Raw genomic sequence first — 12,625 nt, forward strand, 5'->3', positions numbered from 1 at the left:
CTTTCTGCACATCACGGTCAGTTTGTGATGTAAGCACATGCATGTTTATTTATGCCACGTTCCACCCTGGAGATTTCCTTAGTGGTACATGGAAATGTCAGCTTGCTAGTTAGCAGTAGTTAAGTGAAGATTTATGTGTTACGATCGATTTCAGGTCAAGTAATGTTAAGTGTATATGAGATTATGACAGCTTGAAAAAACAGAGCACTACACAATTCCTCAGCTGTTTGTATCAAGTGGAATCATGTTTACAGCAGTGAACTTTGGTGTAAACATTTTTTAAAAATCCATATTATAGACCTCTCCACCTTAAACCGAGCATAACATGAAACCAGTGGTTGCAATATAAACAAACAGGAAACAGCTTTTAAACTGCAAACACACACTTTATCAAAATAAGTGCAATACATTTAGCACATTTTTTCAACTGAAAGTGTCGGTGTCATTCTTAGCTGCTCCAGTGTGTGTGTGTGTGTGTGTGTGTGTGTGTGTGTGTGTGTGTGTGTGTGTGTGTGTGTGTGTGTGTGTGTGTGTGTGTGTGTGTGTGTGTGTGTGTAGGATCGGGTGTTCTTTATCTTCAGTGGCAGTAGGACACAGGAACAGAAGTGGGAATGAACAGGATTCTATTGATGAGTGTTTTGCACTCCTTCACAGCCCTTAAAAAGAAAAGAGACAACACTTTTTAGCTTGAAGGCACGCGTCTTGTGCTCTACCAGACAGAAAGTTCATTGTTTATCCAGAGGTACCAATGAAAATGAATTAAAAAAGTATTAATAAAATGATAAATCTGAGCAAAACAGAAGAGAGCTCACGTCACACACCTCAGAGGAGGACACATGACTTGGGAGGCCTGAACGGGTTATCGCTGGAGGGCACTCCGGTGAGGAGAGGGTCTTTGTGAGCATTTTGCAAACAGAAGGTCTTCAGTTCTGCAGCAGCCTGAGAAACCTGTGTAAATGACAACTTTTGATTAAAAGTGGGTTTGTGATTAGGTATGCACTTGCACCATGATACACACACCTTCAAAAATGTCTAACACAGATTTCACAGGGAAAAAATGTAACTCTTCAAAACATATTTTTTTCCACCTCATCAACCCTTATTAAACAAGTAGAAGAAGAATATTTTATTATTTCATATTTTACATTATGAGCCCAGTATGCATTATGAATACAATGATAGAAGTAAGGTAATATATTTTTAAAGGTATACTTCCTGATTTTATAATAATAAAAACACCAAAATTGGACACTTTCCTATCTGTGAACCTCTGTGAGAAAATAATGCATGTTCTGACACCTCTAGTTCAAAGCACTCATGCAATCTATCAAACAATATGAGCAGATAGTACAATGAAAGTGTTATCTTTCTCATTTTCAGGGGTTTCAGTTTCAACAGCTACCACTTAACTATGTTTTTTTTATAGTTTTTATTTTTAATTATACAATTTCAGCAAACTGGAAAAATCTAAATTGATCATTTCCCGTGTGCCAGAGTAGGGTTTTTTGTGAGACTAAGCTACCAAACAATGTGGTGTTGTAACAGCAAATGTAGAAACCTAAAATTATTATAATTTTAAATAAATAAAAGGTGACAATGCATGTTTATTACTGAAGTCATAGTGGGCGGTGGTGTAGTGAACTGCATCATATTGAAAGGTGTTCCTGATATTTTGTCCACCACCATTATGATAGACAAAATAAAGTCGAGTTTTTGTATCGGATTGTATTTATATTTAAAATACAACTTATTTTCTTTTGTTTCTATAAAATTCAGCTTACACTTTCTAGCATCATACCCTAGTATTGAACCTTCATCATGTCTTACTTTACCATCTCAATGAACAATATCACAGATTATTCTTACATTTCTGTTTTGGACTGTAACTAACTGCATGAATTTGCGAACGAATGAAATCCTGTGATTTATTTTATTCATTCAGAAAAAAACCCCTGCTTTTCTACTTGGGCAGTTAACACAGACACACACTTGAAACTAGTCCGACTTCTGTTCTAAAATAAGAAGCTGCCCGACAATCACACCAGTCACACAGCAGCACAATCAACAAAGCGATCACTGTGCTGCACTAGCAGAGAAGAGTCTGTCTGCTACCATTTCACTGCACTACACCGCACACCAGGAAGTTACACGACTTATATGAACTGACTTACATGTCATGTTATATAGTGACTTTTAACATGAACTGATTTATATTTCATGTTATAAAGTGACTTGTAACATGAAAATAAATGTAAATATGGAGTTTAAGAGTCATTGTCAGGGGTTGGAGCTCTTCTAGATGTGAGAGCTTAAATAGATTACATTTTAAACTAGTTTACAGTCACATTAGCCCCAAACTGCTGGCTTAGTTTTAACCCGCAATGACTTATAGGCTATTCCATGTTATATAGTGACTTACAATACGAAAATAAAAATAAAAATAGAGTTTAAGACTAATTGTCAGTGGTTGGAGCTCTTCTAGATGCTAGTTTAATCACATTAAACCCCATACTCTTGGCCTAGTTTCAACATGAATTGAAGAGTAAACTGTCCTTAACTTTAAACTGGTTTCAGCTGTACAATAATAGTTAGTACATTATAACCCCTGCTCATATATAGGGCAGATTAGGGTAATGTGGGACACTTTGCAATTCTGACTTTTTTTAACTTATTTACATCTGAATCCAATCCAATATTTTATTTTATTTTATATATTATGTCATCACTTAATATCATTATGAATTGTACTCAAAAGGAAAATGGCACATATATATATTGATGTTCCTCGTGCCAAATCTTTTCAGAAATTGTAGATTTTGTAATGTTGGACACAAATTTTGAGGCCTATAAAATACTTTGATTTACACAAAGCAGCTTTATCTGACAACACTTTCTGAAATGTGCGCACCCATATTTGGTCATTTCATTTCAATTTATTTCGAAGGCATACAGTTTTTAGCTTAAAAAACTAGTAGTATGTATGTACACATGTCATTTTAAACAATATAACTTACACAGTAGGCATAGTTACCTTTAAAAAATAATTAAATAGGAAAAAGAGATAAATGCACTGGAGCTTAGCTGTCCCACATTAGTCAATGTCCCACATTACCCTTATCCACCTTAGCTTAATATTTCTTTATTATGTCATTAAAAACATTGTTATTGTCGAGTGTAGTCGCTTTAAGTAAGTAGGAATATGTAAAGATACATTTAAATGTGTTGCTACAAAACATTTAAGGCTTTATAGAGGAAAACAAAACATTATGTATGGCGTTTGTTGTTACTTTGTTATAAAATGTCAAATGTGTAAAATGCTAACGGTGACGGTAGTTGACAGCTGAAGGGTTGACAGTCATTAGTTGCCGCGCCTCATTAAAAGCTCGTGTCGCGCCTGAGAGCGGGAGTCACGCGCAGAGGAGAGGTTTGATATACACTAGGGTCGTAGTGTTCGCTGTTGATGGACATACCTTTATCCGACGGACGCTGGCCTCAAGACGGAGCTGCTTCACTGCCTTCTGGGCGATAACTAAACTGCTGTTCGGGGCGGTGTTGTTCGACATGACTTGAGTCCAGAAAACAGAGAAAGTGAGTGAAGAAGTCGAGCACACAGTTACACTTAATGTTTCAGTTGTAGGCTGTAATAAAACACATCTTCCGGTCAAAGCCTTCCAAATAAAAAGCCTATTCACTCACTTTGCCTTCACTACTCCCCCCACCCAAACACACGCACACACACACACACACACACACACACACACACACACACACACACACACACACACACACACACACACACACACACACACACACACACACACATTCATTACTGTGCAGTGCTTGTTAATTCTATTAAGTTGTGGTAGCCTGTATTGTCAATAGTGGAGGAAATAGTACAGTATAGAAATAGACTACTCCATTATAGTAATGAATCTGTCTTGAAAATGTTTAGCTAACTATTCTTAGTTACTTAAACTAGCAAGTTAAAATACTTATAATGCATAAACATGTTTCACATATCAATAACATTGCATTATATTATATGAATTCATGATACATTTTGTAGCTTATGTATGTTCCTTACTCTCTAAAGGAACAAGTACAATAATGGAGTAGAAGTCTAAAGTAGCTTGAAAGGGAAATACTCAAGTAAAGTACAAATAACTCAAATGTGTACTTGAATACATGTGCTTAGTTACATTGCTATGGAAGATTTTAAGGGTTGAAACTAAACTCATAAACACATTATATAATCGAATGCTTAATTGTCATCATAAAATCATTAATTAAATGAGACATTAAATGTATTAATACAAAATGTATTTATTTATGTATTTATATTTATATATTTATGAATTAAAAAATAGAAAACATGCAAGTGTACAGTGTCATACATTTATTAAAAGATTCAAAATATAGTTTCTACATTAAATAGTTATTTTTTCTTTCTTTCTTTCTTTCTTTCTTTCTTTCTTTCTTTCTTTCTTTCTTTCTTTCTTTCTGTCTTTCTTATTCTTATTCCTTTTAAATTTCATCCAATGTTGCTGCAAAAGGTTAGGGGATTTTATAAAGTTCTCATTCAATTGTGCCTTAATACATTTTGCAAGCCTGTTTAAATTTTGCTTCTTTTTTTCCACTTGAAGATCTCATTGATTTCTTCTGCAAGGAGATTTTAAAGTACCACACCATATATATCATAGCCTTACCGAAATAGTAGATCAAGTAAAACATGCTTAACTTATGGAGCCCTGAAACTAACAATACGTAGTAAAATATTATGGGTCAGAATATATCAATATATCATATGGTTAAACACTTAAAATAGATATAGAATATTATGTATTTACCATCAATAATTGTATACATGAAATTAAAACTTAATACTTAATGGTTATCATAAATCTATATTTCCTTCATATGATGTTGCTGATATACAGTAGGCTATGTACACATGTACAACTTTATATTTCTTTTTACATTCTATTATTTAACAGTATTATTTATTGCTCTAATGAGTGATATTAGGTTTTAGGGAAGGTCATTTGAGGTATTATTTAGATACAATTCTGGAAAAGATGAAAACTTAAGGGTTCTCTACCACTGTGTTTTACAATTATACAATATTTGAAGGACACTAGTCAAATTGTTCATTTAGTTTATAGTAGACTATTATATACTATTTTATCATTGTATATCATTTAGGGGGGGTGAAATGAATTTAAACACATGGTGGGGGAGCGCTGATGAAATGAACATTGAACCCAGCGTGTATTAATCCTACAAAGAAGAGAGGCGGTTCAAAGGTTACACTAGAATTGATTCCGGTTCGCAAAATGATTGCCCTAGGATGGCGACGGAACAATACGCACTACTTTTCCTCTGATTGGCTATAACTCTCCACCTTCGTCGCTGGGCATTAGTACAGTCAGCCAATCAGATGAAGAGTAGGGGCGGGTCTTCGCAGTAAATTCCCCTCTTCATCCTAGGAATCTTAAACTCACTTCCGGTGCAGCTGCGGGTCACACAGAGGGGGAGTGAAACCTACAAGACTTCAAAATGCTTTTACGAGTGAGTATTATCAGCCGTTTTTAATGAACCCTTCTATCAGTGTGACCCAGACAGCCGTTAACTGGTGTAATACAGATATATGTACATATAGTTACTCTTACCACTGCAGCTTATTGTGTGTGTGGAGCTTGTTAGCTGGTAGCTCGTGTAAGTTTAATGTTACGTCAAGGCATCAAACCAGTATCATCACCTCTAAACCAGTCAGAGCTGCACTGGGCTGATGGAAAGACTCAGGAGGACTCAGTGCTTCCACCAACACACATTTAACATTTAACCAGCTACAAGTTCTGACTTCCTTTACTCGTGGTGGCAAACATGACAGCAGCAGTGCTCCGTGCTGTGTGTTGTGTAAGTGATGGTCACAGCCTCAAGTGTAGTTACATGACCACTTTTCATACACTATCTGAAACCACGGTGATTGAGTTTAAGGTGGACTGAGAGTGGTCTGACATGGACTGTAATTAGTTAAAACACAACGCTCGTTGGTTTAAATCCTGGATTAACCCACGTGTAACAACCAGTATTAATCAATGAATCAAACTTATATTACAGGGCACCTTTCGTAAAGGTTGGTGGAATTCAAAAACTAAATCAAATAGATTAAAAAGACAAAACAAGACAAATAAATAATAGATGATAGCAATACATCCTTGTATAATGCACACTTGGTGGAAACCTGTAACAGATGTTAGTAGTTATGTAATTAGTACAAGTTTTATAATGATGTTATAGTTATGTAGTTAGTGTAAAAGTTATAAACAGTTTTGCATCACACAGTTTTAGCCCAGATGTAACCAAATGTTCCCCTCACATACACATGCACACACTTGGACACTCGCACACAAGCACATGTGCACACACACTTACTCTCATTTTTCTGTTTTTATTGTTATTTTATGTGTGTGTGTGTATATATATATATATATAGTAATTATGTGTTTTGTTTTATGTATTTTTTTCTGTAATATTGTGTAATTTTAAAACATTTTAGGTGCAGGTTTTAAATAAGCCCATTTGGGGTTTTTGCTTCTCCCTGCACTCTGTATCATCTGTCATTATCTGTCTTATTTTGTGTGTACATTTAATTTTTTAAAGTGCAAAATAAACTTAACTAAACCAATGTGCTCAATAACACAAAGATTTTTTTTATTCCTTATCAAAAAATAACATAAACTACCAACCTGTACATTCACAACTTTGTACCACTTTCAATTCAAGGTGTCCTGTTTTTAGAAAACAATTATTATAATGATGTTAACAGGTTATGTCTAAAAGAATGTCTACATCCAGATAGACAAAACAATGACATCATCTCCCCCTCATTTATTAAATTAAGAACAGTCCATTCATTTTCACCTATATAAAAAAGAGACATATATCTCTCTACAGATTTATAGAGAACGTTTCGACCGAGATGACTGCACTTTTTTCTGGAATAATGATATTGAAACCATAGACGTCCTATTTCTAGAGAAAGCATCACATTTGGTTGTTATTCCTCAGAAAGAATAAAACTTTAAACATACCTACCTATGGACACAGTTTCTTAAGCTGCACATACGATTTAACTGCAAAAAATTTGTGTCATTTTCCAATTTTCTTGTACTTTTAATTTTAGGCACTTGAACTAGAATAAAGTTTTTTTCCCCCTTCATGTGTCTTTCAGAGGGCGTTGCACATCGGAGGGTTGACACTGAGACACAGCAGATCTATCCACCACAGTCCTGCATGGAAGAGTCCTCTAATACCCATAGTTGTGGAGCAGACGGTGAGTGACAAGACTCAAACTGCTTTTTACTTCAGCCTGTGCTGCTCTGATGTGGATCTTTATTGGGAAACAGCTCTGGTGCACAGGAAGGAAGGGATGACTTTTCAAATGTATCTGTTTGTTTGGAACAAACAAAAGAGGGATGGTGTACATAGCGTGGGTATGGATAGCCACCTTACCAAAAAAAGAGAAGAAAGAAAGAACAAACCATGAAAAAAAACACCGCTCAGAGAAACTTGCAGTTAAGCAGGTTTTGAGTATTGTGTGTGTTGTTATGTACTCAAACAGCCGGTTTGTAGACTAACAATCACTTCATTATTGAGAGTGTACACAGGAAATGGAGGGAACACTCACAGCTTCGAAAAATGAGAATTGTGAATGATTTTAGGAGCAAAAGCGATTGACTTCTAACAGCAGACCTATTGTATCATTTCCTCTTAGACTGAAGCTGTAGCATACAGGCAGTATGTAGTATACAGGCTGTAGGTAGTATACAGGCAGTATGTAGTATACAGGCTGTAGGTGGTATACAGGCAGTATGTAGTATACAGGCAGTAGGTGGTATACAGGCTGTAGGTAGTATACAGGCAGTATGTAGCATACAGGCAGTAGGTAGTATACAGGCAGTATGTAGTATACAGGCAGTATGTAACATACAGGCAGTATGTAGCATACAGGCAGTATGTAGTATACAGGCTGTAGGTAGTATACAGGCAGTATGTAACATACAGGCAGTATGTAGCATACAGGCAGTATGTAGCATACAGGCAGTATGTAGCATACAGGCAGTATGTAGCATACAGGCAGTATGTAACATACAAGCAGTATGTAGCATACAGGCAGTATGTAGCATACAGGCAGTATGTAGCATACAGGCAGTATGTAACATACAAGCAGTATGTAGCATACAGGCAGTATGTAGCATACATGCAGTATGTAGTATACAGGCTGTATGTAGTATACAGGCAGTATGTAGCATACATGCAGTATGTAGTATACAGGCTGTATGTAGCATACATGCAGTATGTAGTATACAGGCTGTATGTAGTATACAGGTAGTATGTAGCATACATGCAGTAGGTAGTATACAGGCAGTATGTAGCATACATGCAGTAGGTAGTATACAGGCAGTATGTAGCATACATGCAGTATGTAGTATACAGGCTGTATGTAGTATACAGGCAGTATGTAGCATACATGCAGTATGTAGTATACAGGCTGTATGTAGTATACAGGCTGTATGTAGTATACAGGCAGTATGTAGCATACAGGCAGTATGTAGTATACAGGCAGTATGTAGTATACAGGCAGTATGTAGCATACAGGCAGTATGTAGTATACAGGCAGTATGTAGTATACAGGCAGTATGTAGTATACAGGCAGTATGTAGTATACAGGCAGTATGTAGTATGCAAGAGCTGAACACTGAGATAAAATATACTTACTTCACCACTTTAAAGCATATTTGAAAGGGATGTTACAGTAAACCAATATTTTTAGTTTTTAGAGCCTGATTCCATAAGACAAAATCAAATAAAAAATCAAGGTGCAGAGACTAGAAACATAGTGCTGATAGCTGTTCCATCTCACTAAACAATACAACTGCTGTATTTTTATATATATAAGACAATGTAAAGTTAGGCATTTAGTAGTTAGTACAAAGGCTACTGTGTGGCTGTCAGCTTTCAATACTCAGAAGTTGGAGTGCACTTGAACACAGCAGTGTCTTTGCTCGCACACACTTTGTCATCAGATCATAATATAAGTGAGACACTAAACCAACAGTAGTGAGCTGTTGAAATCCTCTGTCACATCATTTCATTGAATGTGTTGTCATGAACAGAATAGAGCACAGCGGTGGAGTTTTTTTTGTAAATAAACAAAAGCTAATTTAGCATGTTTCCATTCAGCGCTTCTCACCTAAACAAACTGTGTATCCTTAACGTCTAACAAACATGGTGAAGGCATTTCCTTCCTCATAACACAGTATTTGAAATCCTGCCTTGCTTACTTCCATGTTTACTAGTGTGCAGTCTTTATTTTCCTGCCTTTGGAAACTGGTTTTAAAGTTGTCTCGTTGGAGTTCTTTATGATGAATACATTCTGCCTGTTTTTCATTTCAGGGGAGAGGAGAACGAGCCTATGACATCTACTCTCGCCTGCTGAGAGAGAGGATCATTTGTGTAATGGGTCCTGTAAGTGTCCTGCTGAGTGGTGATAATGATCAAGAGACACACGTTAACATGTTTTCTGAGTTACTTACCTCTCTCTTTCTTTCTTTCTTTCTTCATTTCCTCCTGATCCTCACAGATTGATGATTCTGTAGCCAGCCTGGTTATCGCCCAGCTGCTTTTTCTTCAGTCAGAAAGCAACAACAAACCCATCCACATGTACATCAACAGCCCCGGTAAGCACATCAGGAACACATCTGTGATAAAGATCCTGCAAATGTCTGAAAGCAGAGCATAAAAAAAGTGAGAATTGAAAAAAAGGAATTACATTTAGTTTTCTACTAAAGATGAATTAATGGTTCATCTGCTACTCCTCTCTGCATTTTGAGCCACTTTTTTCACTGATGCTTATTTAGCATTACTCCTCCAGTCTAATCTTAATTAATGGTTGTTTTTATCAATTAGTTTGAGATTTGGTAGCAAAAATGACCTAAATTGTGTGCTTCAGACTCCTCAGATGTGAAGGTGTATTCCTTTTATTTTCAGATACTAAACTCAATATCTTCTTATAATGCAAAACATTAAAAAAATTGTGAGGAGAGTGTTTGATTTTCACAAAGCCAAATGTAACATTAAATAGGACAAATGTAAAAGTGAGAAAAGGCCATGGAAAATAACAGATTAAATCATTTTATAAATACATTTTAATTATCATTTTCCCTTTTCAGTTGTTTTATACGGTCCAGACCATAAATATGTGGACAGTAAAATAATAGATACTACATTAAAGTGCCTCAACTTGAACGGAAATCACAGCCTGAAGAACAAAAAAAATGTGTAACAGTCTTAATGTGTGTTTTTATTTTCCTTTTCCATTACACACTTCTGATTTCCGTTTACCATTCCAGGATTGTGATGTCAGTTTTCCTTTTATATTGTCCTAACATTGAAATATGGCCTGATCACCCTTTGTAATATAATATAACAAGAATCAATGTGCCCATTTATCTTTTAATTTACATTGTGGATATAATAACCTGCATACTACTATCTCTCTCTCTTTCACTCTCTCTCTCCATCAGGTGGTGTGGTGACAGCAGGCCTGGCCATCTACGACACCATGCAGTATATCCTCAATCCCATCTCCACCTGGTGTGTTGGCCAGGCAGCCAGCATGGGCAGCTTGCTGCTGGCAGCAGGATCAACAGGCATGAGGCATTCACTGCCCAACGCTCGCATCATGGTCCACCAGCCGTCAGGAGGAGCCAGGGTAAGTTGGCATAATACTGATCCTAAATCCACCAAGGAGTGGGTATAAAGTCTGAAAAACAGTGATTAATATTCAGAGCTGTGTGTTCAGGGTCAGGCCACAGACATCGCCATCCAGGCCGAGGAGATCCTCAAACTGAAGAGACAGATCAACCAAATCTACGCCAAACACACGGGACAGAAACTGGAACTCATCGGTACGTTACACAGTCCAGATATCAACTTTTATCTAAAGCTGCACTGATTAAAGGACTCATTCAACATTTTTTAATATACAGTTATTGGCTTTCTTTCTAGGAGTTAGATGAGAAGATGGATAGCATTGTTTACTGTAGAGATCAGTTTATAAAGCCATGGTGACATCAGTACAATGTCATACAGGTGTGATCTACAACAGCTGATTTACATGTGTACACTGAGAGCAGGGACCAATCAGTGAATGAGCTAAGAGAAGGAAGAGGGGGAGGGAGGGGAGACGGAGCGAGAAGAGTGGGAGAGAGAGAGAGCAGAATAAGAGAGGCACAGTAAGAACATTGAAACTAGCAGCAGCAGTATGTCCATGTATGAGGACGTGGACTTGACTGGAGGTTACTTTGTGTCCTCCTTTCAGAGGGTGTGATGGAGAGAGATCGTTACATGAGCCCCATGGAGGCGCAGGACTTCGGCATCATCGATCGGGTCCTGGTCCACCCGCCCCAGGCAGGCCAGGACGAGCCCGAGCTGGTGCAGAAAGAGCAGCCGACCACAACCAGCCCCTCTCCGGCAGCGGAGTCTTCAACTCCTGAACCCACCTCCCCCGGAACAAACCCCCCCTCCTCATACAAACCTGAACCGTGAGCCCACCGAGGCAGATCTGTCTTGAGTTCTATTTAAGTCTGGAGACTGACACGGAGCCTCCATGTCTCTTCTCTTAAGTGGCTTCTATGTTTTCCCCGTACAGTACCTACACTATGCTGGCTTCTTTCACACTGCCCACAATGTGACATCTTTATTTTGGAGATGATTCCTGTAGAAACCAGTCAGAGGAATGAAGAGTAGTCAGCAGTAATCAGTCATCTCATTCCTTTACTTTGTCCATCTTTAGTGCATCTTGTCCTGTGTGAGATCAACACTGGATGAGATGCTCTACTGTAGATTAGGTTGGGGGGGGTGGCTTGTTGTGTACCTCTTCGCTGCAGAGATGCCACTGAAGAGTGGAGGACCTGTATGATCTGTATATTCATATTTTGTAATAAATATGATCATTTTGACCACCATTCCGACTGTTTGACCGAACATAGACGGCTTGTTCTTTATGTGCAATAGTCTTATTCATTCAAAGCTCATCCCACCTTCAATAAGTGAGATACTGCACTATATCTTTTCACCCAAACCATGGAAAGCACTTTCTTTGAAGAGTAATGTTTCTCAACAAAGACAAAGTGATTGTTGCTCAGGTCAGAATGAACAATGACCTGTTTAATACATTTAGGTTTCCAGAGTGACTCAACGTCAGGAGTTGACCTGAGATCTGTACCCAACAGATTCATGTACAAAACTGAATTAATTAGATGCTTTTACAATCCATGCAGACTTTTTGGAGATTCATTTGGTTAGAATAAATAAATAAGTGGACCTTTAGAGAAGCGACTACTGTGCTAATAAGAAAATACAAATCCATTTGAAGCACACAGTGGCTTTACCACTCAGAGCTATAAAAAGATAGAAAGAGATCAAATTAGTAATAACTAAAACTGAGGAACTGTTGCTTTTATATTCTTATCTTCATAGTAGTAAAGCTGTATACATGGCAATAATTCACATATGGAAGAGTTTAAATTACAGATGGTCAAAAATATTACAAATCACA

General features: G+C 37.2%; 2 protein-coding genes across 2 annotated transcripts; one reads left to right on the top strand and one right to left on the bottom strand.

Annotated features, from left to right (window-relative positions):
- Positions 1-567: 567 nt before the first annotated feature.
- On the bottom strand, positions 568-3,642 carry si:dkey-204f11.64 (uncharacterized protein LOC100537752 homolog). The gene is made up of 3 exons (XM_062439121.1): positions 3,471-3,642; positions 822-948; positions 568-656 (listed from the first exon to the last, which is right to left on the bottom strand). The coding sequence occupies exons 1-2, from the start codon at positions 3,561-3,563 to the stop codon at positions 823-825; spliced, it is 219 nt and encodes a 72-aa protein (XP_062295105.1). The 5' UTR covers positions 3,564-3,642; the 3' UTR covers positions 568-656; position 822.
- A 1,869-nt stretch (positions 3,643-5,511) lies between these two features.
- Positions 5,512-12,037, top strand: clpp (caseinolytic mitochondrial matrix peptidase proteolytic subunit). The gene is made up of 7 exons (XM_062439111.1): positions 5,512-5,568; positions 7,235-7,336; positions 9,460-9,531; positions 9,647-9,743; positions 10,590-10,777; positions 10,868-10,973; positions 11,387-12,037. The coding sequence occupies exons 1-7, from the start codon at positions 5,557-5,559 to the stop codon at positions 11,611-11,613; spliced, it is 804 nt and encodes a 267-aa protein (XP_062295095.1). The 5' UTR covers positions 5,512-5,556; the 3' UTR covers positions 11,614-12,037.
- The last annotated feature ends 588 nt before the right edge of the window (positions 12,038-12,625 follow it).

This window comes from Scomber scombrus, chromosome 18 (genome assembly GCF_963691925.1).
Source record: "Scomber scombrus chromosome 18, fScoSco1.1, whole genome shotgun sequence".
Classification (NCBI taxonomy): domain Eukaryota; kingdom Metazoa; phylum Chordata; class Actinopteri; order Scombriformes; family Scombridae; genus Scomber; species Scomber scombrus.